This window comes from Cinclus cinclus, chromosome 11 (assembly GCF_963662255.1).
Source record: "Cinclus cinclus chromosome 11, bCinCin1.1, whole genome shotgun sequence".
In the NCBI taxonomy this organism is placed as follows: domain Eukaryota; kingdom Metazoa; phylum Chordata; class Aves; order Passeriformes; family Cinclidae; genus Cinclus; species Cinclus cinclus.
In genome coordinates this window covers 14538857-14548032 of record NC_085056.1, presented here as the reverse complement: position 1 = coordinate 14548032, position 9176 = coordinate 14538857, and the positions used below count along the sequence as shown (strand labels likewise).

The following is a 9176-nucleotide window of genomic DNA, read 5'->3' as shown; positions in this document are numbered from 1 at the left end:
TAAGAGCATTCAATTTCCATGGACATTCATTAGCAGGAGGTTAAAACACAATGGCAGAAGAGAATGGACTGCTTTCATGTCCATGTGGTAGTAAACACTTCAAGCCAGAAATGGGAGTTCAAAATAAAAACCTCTCCGTGGTGCTTCCAAATTAGTAGTAAAGCAACAAAAACCACACGAATTTCACAGCTTTTTTACTGAAAATTTAATTTTACAAAATACCCTTTTCCATCAAAGAAACTTCCCTGCAATGTACATGAACCTGGCGTTTTATAGACCTGTACAGTGAGATACCAGAGAGGTTTGAAAGAAGGAAAAAAACTTTTAGCAGACACCTAGTTGCAAAACCTACAGCAATGTGAATACAAGTGTGTCTTAAAATGCTAAAGCAAGTAATGTAATATAATTGGTGAATCTATCTGAAATGTGAAAAGTTTCCTTAAAATGGTCCATATGGTATGTAGAACATCACAGCTGGCACAAAACTGCCTGTATTTAGGTTTAAACACAAAAACAATGTACGTAAGGAACAGTTTTTGAAAAAGAACCCAAGTGCTGCTATCATAAGGCAAACATATACAAAGGTGCTGACAGCACACAGGGAAACCGACAAAGTAAGATGAATACTCAAGTGTTCAAACACTGAACTGTTTGTTTTCCTAATGCTGCCAGTAAACGTTGAGGAGATAACGGTGCCAAATTACCACAGGACACCCTGGTAACTGGGTGGGTGCTACGGAGAAGGCTTTATATAATCTCCAGAGAGGTGAAACCAGGCAAGAGTGCTCCTGCTTGGGCTCGTCAGCACCTACTGAGTCTGCTGCATCCTGGCAGCTCTGAATTTGGAAATCCTCTTGATAGGCTCTTCTGGGGTGTCAGACACAAGTTCCTCTGACTTGCGCTCCAGAATGGTCGGCAGCACTGGGTGAGCGAGGACTGGGTGTGGTATGAAGGAGGGAGACAAAGGCTCCTTTTCTATGACAGTTCCAGAAAATGCCTAGAACAGAAGAGAATACTCAGAATGAGCTAATAAAATGCAAATGTGAAGCTATGCCCATAAGGTCATTACCCTATATTAGCCTGATTAGAATTGTTGTTTCTTCTAATCAAAAGTAAAGAAATATTCTTAAATCAATGATTGTTGCCTGCATAAGTAACCACATCATAATTAACCTCAAAATATAGCTTGTGCAAAGATGACTGAATGAAAGACAGTATCTTAAAAGTACTACTTAATCTCATTCCTACTGCATAAATGATGTAAAAATGCACTTCCTCACTGACACACGCTCAAGAAATAGAATAGCTGATGTAATACACAGTTTCCTTTTGGATAAGAAATGGAGACACTTTGCTAAGTTGATGTCAGCATTTCCATCATATGTCATTTTATGACTTAGTATCTACTAATTGCATCAAGCTGAAACACTGCATACAAACTGGCAATCATGTATTTTGTTTCTTCTTTCCTCCCTACCAAATATGATCAAAAAATGGTGAAAGCAATTTATATTTAAGAGAACAGCAAACTTGCTTCCAACTATTTCTCTCTATAAAAGGCCTAATAAAAACATTTAATGTTTAAAAATTGTAATTTATACGCAGCCAATTATGTGACAATCCTTTTCATCTTAGCAAAGAAATGACCGTGATTCTTGGAAAACAAGCAGCTCAGAACTACTTCTCATAAACATATTTAAGCACAAATCACTCCACTATGTATTGAAAACAGAGAATTCAGAAGGCCCAAGGACAAGGGGAAGCAGTTCACATCCAAGGTCTGATGCTCATGCTGGGCACAAAGGAATGCACACCAGATTTAGTCACTATGCTTAAGTCTGCTTTTTCATAACTCAGTTACCAAGAAAAACAAAGCAAAACAAACTGGCCATTCTCTTCTTGCAGGACCTGCAAAAAAAAAGCAGTGTTTTTTTGTTTTCTGCTCCAATAGCCCAAGTGCGCCTAAAGCTGTGCCTGTACAGCTCTGTTAATCTAACAAGAAGCTCATTTTCAAAAACAGGTAAGCAAAGCACAAACTAAGTGATGGTGGTAAAATTAGAAATAATAATAAAAAAAAGTTAGTGTGATGCAAATGGTAATGGAGAAATAATGGATTTCAAACACCCAGAAAAACAACCAAAAGCAAAACAACAGCATTTAGGGAAGCACATCTGACTGGAGTGTTTTGCTCAATTTCCTTCAGGTGCTTAGAAAAATACATTACATTGTACAGAATAATCATACCTGATTCAGTTAATAGACTGATGGGTAACATCTAAAGTGTATTTAGATGTTTTATAAAAATACAGCAAATATATTCCAGAAAGTATACAATGTGGAGTGCTAACTCCACAGATAAATTTTCCATCATCAATCTTCACATCCTGCCTGGATACATCTGTAGCTGTTTGCATGAAAAATGGTGATAAACAACAGATTTTATGAGGAATTCATTTATTGTCCGAAATTATTTTTATAAAAATAGTGTTTCAATTGAACTTGTTCATTGCCCTAAGAACTACTGAAGACTCAAGTTTTATCTAGTTCAAAAAAATTAGTGTTAAGTTCTTACAAAACAGAAATGAATACGCTACGCCACGACTTTCCACATTTAATTCTTGCATTCACCCAGTCACTAAGCAACTGCCCATTTTCCCTTATGTCGTACAGTCTTTCTTTTATGATGAAGCCCTGAACTTTCCAAACACAGGTAAACGGATTTGTTTGGGATCACTAATGCCTAGTCTGGAACTGGATGAGTAGGGGTTCAACGCCTCCTTCCACTAGGCAATTTCTCTGCTATTGGCACATCAAAATAGTAATTCAGCTGATATCTGTGTGTTTTAATCTTGAAACGCTCCTAGGAAATTAGCTGTCTAGTACTGCAACACAGGTTAGAGAATCACCTCTTCCCTTTCATCAGTCACAAAGTACAGATTTCCCTCTTATTGTCTAAATCCTGCTGTCTTCCTGCAGTGAAATGGTCAGGATGACCCAGCACACAGGTTTCAGTAACACCAGTGAGTGACCACTTTGTTGGAACTTTATGGAAGAGCTTGGAGTCTTGGGGAAGCCACGCGAGCAGCTCCTCCCCTCTTCCCCCAGGATGTGTGTGACAGAGGCCTGTCACCTCCTATGTCCTTCGAAGCAAACTAGGTAGGAGTTAGAAAATTATTTTAAAGAAATCAAACTGATGGTATAGACATCTACAGTCATTAGATTTCTCATTTTTATCCCTGCCAACAATCAATAATGAATTAAAAACTGTACCTCAGTTGTCCCTGAAGAGGGAGGAAGCTTTTTCAGTAGCTGCTGCTGCCCCTCCCCCTCCTCTTCCTCCAGGATGCCTTCGCTGTTGTCACTCTGAGTGGCTTCATCACAGCTAATACTCCTCTGAACTCCTCGTCTGTCATCAAACTCAGCAGCACTGTTCTCACTGGTATCGCTACAAACACTGTTCTCTCTGCTTCGAGACTTCAAAATTGATTTACGAGGGACATATTCTCCATTCACAACATCAACAAAGACTCTATAAAGGAAAATGTTAGCTTTAATAAACCATTTCAGGATCAGATGACAAATTTACAGTGATCTTGCTTTGTCTTTTGTACAAATTAATTATGATGTGCTTTCCCAACTTTTTCGCTGCAGAATCACAATACTGTACCTTCAGAGGCACTTTATTTACCAATGTACAAAAATCTATTCTGCAGAGTGAATGCTGTTATGCCCTTTATTCAAGCATTAAGTTGGTACTTACTTTCAGCAGAAAATGCATTGCTCTTTGAAAAATGTTAGAAAACAGAAAGGTGTGACTTAGTTAGTAAAAAGGTAAACTAAATAATGACCAGGGCTGTTTCTGTAAAGACAGATCACAATCTGGGACTGTTTTCTAGAGTTAAGTCCTTGTCAAATGTAGAATACAAAAACAAATACTTTAAACATTCATTGCACATGGAAAGGATGGAGCTTTTTCCTGACAAGTGTCATAATCTGCTTTCAATTAGAAACAAATTTTAAAAATCAGCTTTTAAGATCAGATCAACAGGAAGACACTTTTCAAGTGTTAACAGACTGTGAACTGACAAAGATGCCTCTTGTGCTCCCTCTCCATGACTTGAGAAAGTCAAGGGTGGGTGGAGGAGAATGAGAAGACAATGCCAATTTTATCAAACTCATAAAGGAGGAGCCCAATGACTGGATGAGTTTTAAGGGTGCTACTTGTTTCTAACAGCTTTATTCATCAAGCATTTAAGGAAATACATCTCTACAGAAGACAGAGGCACAGCAGCTGCAGTTAGAGAACGTGGTTTCCCTTTTCACACTTTGTGACATGTTTAACATATTCAGGTACCCAAATACACAGACATACAGTGGGATTTTCACAACCACTTCATTAAACAATCCTACAGGTATCTGTGTTTATCTTTACAGACCTAAATATTTGTTTTAACTATCCTGTCACCTTAGTGTTTTGCACAATCCCCTAAGCCCAGCATTTGTTTTTCTCTGTGTGTGGGTGTCCTACAGGTGAGCAGTACTTTTTATGGAGAATACAGAAAGTAACAAGACTGAGGCCAGGGACAGGGAATGCAAAAGAAATTATGCAAGCAAAGAGCCGAGTATGTTTTGAAGGCACAGAAAGGAAGAGACGGAGCCCAGCAAATCAATAACCAGGAAAGTGGGAGTACTACAAGTGGTAGATCTGGTAAGTTCTGTTTGAAAACAAATACAGAAAAAAATGACAGGGAATTAACCAGAAAATATAACTGCTGCATTCCTTTCTGAGCATTGTATGTACTGGCAAATTTACCTCCATTTCAAAGCTCTGAAAAAGCAGGTAAATGAAGAATTGCTGTTTGGAAAAGGAAGCATTAAGAAATACTTTATGGATATGAAAGCACAGCAACCATGCAGAAGGCACAAACTTTCATTTTTAAGTAGTAAATTCGGTTCCAGCTGTTTCTTTCAGGAAACTGTAGGCGGGGTTTCACACTCTAGGTGGACAGAAATGAAAGGAGAAGGTCTGCTCAGGGGAAAGCTGCACCATAAATTACCCACCGGTAAATGTCTGCTGGGGTTTTGATGTTGGGCAGCTCTGGAGTTACATGGCCATTGCCACTGCTGTTCTTCCTTTTACGCTTGGCCTCTTCTTTCTTTTCACTGAATTTCAAAGTAGTATTTTTTCCTGTGTTTATTCTTACCTGAAAATTGAACACAAATGATGGTCTAGACCATAAAATCAATAAGCACCAGGCTGCAGATCAACTGACTCTGACGTTCTCTTATCCAAGCAGCTGGGGGACTCGGAAGCGTAGGTAAGCTAAACAGATGTATGAATGGTAACATTCAACGTGTGCACTGTTTATTCTCTACCACTTGCACTAGGCTGGGGTGTTTCTTTGCCCTAATGTGCACATATTTCGCATATAAAATATGACAGTCTGCTTATTCAAGCTCTGCTCAACAGCTGAGCTGTTCAAAGGTCAGTTTCAAGGCAAGTAAGAAGTCACTTTAAAAACTCCTAGACAGGGCACTGCTTTTTACAACAGCCAGAAGCCACAACAGCAAGGTAGATGTGTGAAGATCATTTTTAAATACCATATTTAGGAGACTGCAGGATCTAAACAGTTGGTTTTGATCATTTCAAAAAAACCCAAATGTCACCTCCAGCTAGCAATTCTACTACTTCTACAGATTTAAAATTTTAGGTTCAGATATGGCATACATATTTTATGCAATCTCTTGAGCAAAAGATAAAAAATAAATAAAGTACAAACCCTTTTAGGTTCCACAGTGTGAGAGAAAAAAATAGTTGGAACAGAGTTGTCTCCAACATCTCTGTCATCTTCATCATCGCTGTGATAGTAAGTTGAGCCATTAACTTGGCCCACAAACAAGTCTGAATTTGCGAGATCTTTATGGAAGTTGCCCTGAGTAATACAGTCCTCTGCCCTACACATCCCGTTCACATCTGTCTCCTTATCCTCCTTCTCCTCTTCAGAAGAGGTTGCATCTTCTCCATTTGCCTCAACTGCATCAGGCATCCTATGGAATGAAAAGTATCTCAGTGAACAGAGGCAAGTCATGCTCTTGAGAGACACAAACATACATACAAAAAAATGAACTTGCCTCTATGTAACTTTCTTTACCCAGGTGCTGTATTTTTAGACAGACTGTGGAACTCCTCTGTGCCCTCTAACAATGACTGTGTCCTTCCCACACCAACTGGAAATACCCAAACTGTGACATCATGGCTAACAACCCATGTATTGCTTGAGGACTGGAATAGATCTAAGGATGTCATTGAGCATTAAATGTCTAACTCCCACATGGAAAACTATGGATTTTCACTGCCTGTGAAAAATGAATTTCACTTCCCCCTCTTCATCTTAAAGAAAAACTACCAGAAGGCTGGAGTGCTGTGGTTGCACAAAGGCAGATTTTTAGGAGCTCTGACAGATGCAGTGAGTGCTTTGCTCATGTCCCACCCTTCTTCCACCTACTATAATTTTAATTCCACCTGTGTGGTCAGCTACTTGCTCTGCTGGTGAGACCCTGTGTGTACCAAGAGCCTCACACTCACAGCTCTCTGAACTCCAGCCCTGCCTGTGCCACACCAGTGCTGTACCTGTCAAGTTCACCGAGGATCTCTTCCTGTCTCTCGAGCTCTTCTAAGCGGGCCCACAGCTCCTCCTCTGACTGAAAACGGCCCACTGGTTTTGTATCACTTCCATTTGCTGGAAAATCTACCTCAAAAACATTTGATACTTTTGGCTTTGAATGAGGTCTGTGAGCAGTTCGGTATTTTCCTGTGTAATAAAAAATAAGATGGAAATGCTAAGGCGACTGACTAAAATCCAACAAAAAAATCCAACAAAAAACATTTGAAGGGTTGGAAGAGATCTACAAAGGAACTAAGGAATATGGGCAGAACATTTTCCATTTGAAATTATTGTTTAACTGTTTAAGTGAAACTGTCAATGAACCAGAGCACCAGCACAGGGTAATGGTCTCCGGATGTTACAGAAATACCGAGGCAAAACAGAGATGTTTATTTACAAAGCAGGAGACACTGATCCTGTGACAGTTTTATTACAATGTGGGGTTTTTTACCTCTTGTGCCAAACAGTAGATTTTGATTTGATCTGATACATACCAACATGTGAATGTGACATTTGCTCACTGTCCCATTAACAGCAGGTTTTTTTAACTGGGAAAACAAACCTGGTTTGTATTTTAGCTCATTTTTAACAGTCACTTGCATTTAAAGAACAGAGTATTTTTTTAAAAATTTACAGTTAAGACTATTAAAAATTATCTCCAGAGTCACCTGGAAAATCTGATCAAAATCCAATCGTTATCCATCACTTATTTAGTGAAAAAGACCCATTCTGAAAATCATGCAAAAACCAGCCTTTCAGAAATAATAACATAAACCCATTTAAAGCCGCAGAGGTGACCTGAGATACACATTTGTGAGCAAACAGTAGTCAGTGACAAGTTCTTGCTGGCATTTAAAAGCCTTCCTCCCTGGTAAAACAGCGCATCCATCGAGGATGGGGAATACCTTTTCCTGTCTGAGTGCTGTCTGGCACATAGGGAACAAATCCTAATGCTTCAGCCCTGCAGGGGTGAAGGGCAGGCCTGTGTGTTTAACCCCTTTTCCCTGAGAGCAGCACTCCGGGAGGCACACTGCCTGCTCCTGAGAGCTCCCAGGCAGGCTCCCAAGAGAAGCTCCCTGCCCTCTGCCCATCACCACCTACACAGCTCCTGCACCTCTTCCCAGGAATGAGGAGCCATCCCCTTCCAGCACTGTCACAAATGCAGTGGGGCTTCAGTGGCTCTGTGGGTCCTTATGAAACTGCTTTGTGATTCCAATCAACAGTAGTACAGTGTCCTCATTACTCAGCATCCTTTGTGTTTTAAAATCTCTACTAACCAACTATGCGGCCATTTTTTTAAAATTTTGAGAACTCATGGCTTAAAGATATCCTTATTCAAATACGTCAGCTTATACTTTAATCCTGAGTTAAATACAAATTCAACAGCAACATTAAAAAGCAAACAGGTGACTGTAAGTAATGCTGGAATGTGTGTCCCCTACTCTTCCATGGGATAGCACTTTTCATCATCTTGTTAGGAAAAGGCTGAAATGTGTTTTAGTGAGATTTGAATATAATTTGAGGTAAGCCAAGCAATCAGAGTAACTTGTGAGGATTTCATTTGCTGTAATTACAAAATTAATAAATAAAATTGGAAGGATCAGTTAACAATCTATTTCAATTTGATTGTCAATTTGTGCCCTCCCAGTTTCTGTTACCCTTCAGCATTAACCACTGACTTGACTACCAAGGTGAGCACACGGCTTCCTGAGCACCAGCAAGTGCTTCAACATGCCAGTGATTCTCCTTCTAATTGAACTCAACTTCTGTCAGTTAGGAAACCAGGTCAGATCAAAAAGACAACAAAGGGAAAACCACTTTCTGCTCCAACATCCACTGTGCTCACTCACACTGCTACCTCAAAGCATCACCGTTATCTTCATACAGTAACCAAAAAAAATGAAGTTGTAAAATCCAGAAAATGGAAAGGTAGCAAGAAACTAAGGAGATGCTCAGGATACTCGTGATTGCCTTCCTCTGAGGTACAGCCCATTTCCACATGAACAAAAGCAATTCTTAGGCTGATGAAGCCTAGCCTGCCTCAACCACTAAGTTGGTCTCTTAGCTACTTCTCTCTCAGTGACAATACAGATGAGTGCTGAGACAAAACATTGGTAATTTCCACTTAACAGATTTTCAGCAAAAGTTAAGAGGGCAACAGTGATGAAGGAAGTTTAGGATACATAAAAAAGCTGCACAAATGCTGACCTGGCATGTACAGCATGGTGCTGTATTAACACTGTTATTGGGGGATGCATTTCCTAGAATGTTTCTCCTATTTTGCAATGGCATGTACCCATAGTAGAGACAACCTTTAATCAGCCTTGGCATATAAAGATTATTTTGATTTATTCTATGAAAATGTAACAGTGAGCAGCCCATAGCCCTCTGCAAATCTGCTCCTCCTAAAAATGTCCAAGTGATTCTATTTTCAGACTGTAATATTACTTGTGCCTCCAACTTTGTCTGAGTCCTATTGGGCACTGCTTCAGATGGGACAGAAATTATCCA

The 9176-nt window shown here is 39.6% G+C and overlaps 1 protein-coding gene across 1 annotated transcript in view; it reads right to left on the bottom strand.

Annotated features, from left to right (window-relative positions):
- Positions 1–240: 240 nt before the first annotated feature.
- The window catches only part of URI1 (URI1 prefoldin like chaperone), a 40437-nt gene continuing 31501 nt past the window's right edge, over positions 241–9176 (bottom strand). The window contains exons 7-11 of the mRNA XM_062500079.1: positions 6632–6812; positions 5781–6048; positions 5062–5204; positions 3271–3529; positions 241–997 (exon numbers count right to left, since the gene is read on the bottom strand). Coding sequence (XP_062356063.1) covers positions 809–997; positions 3271–3529; positions 5062–5204; positions 5781–6048; positions 6632–6812 — 1040 coding nt within the window. The 3' untranslated portion in view covers positions 241–808. The remainder of the gene's footprint in view (positions 998–3270; positions 3530–5061; positions 5205–5780; positions 6049–6631; positions 6813–9176) is intronic.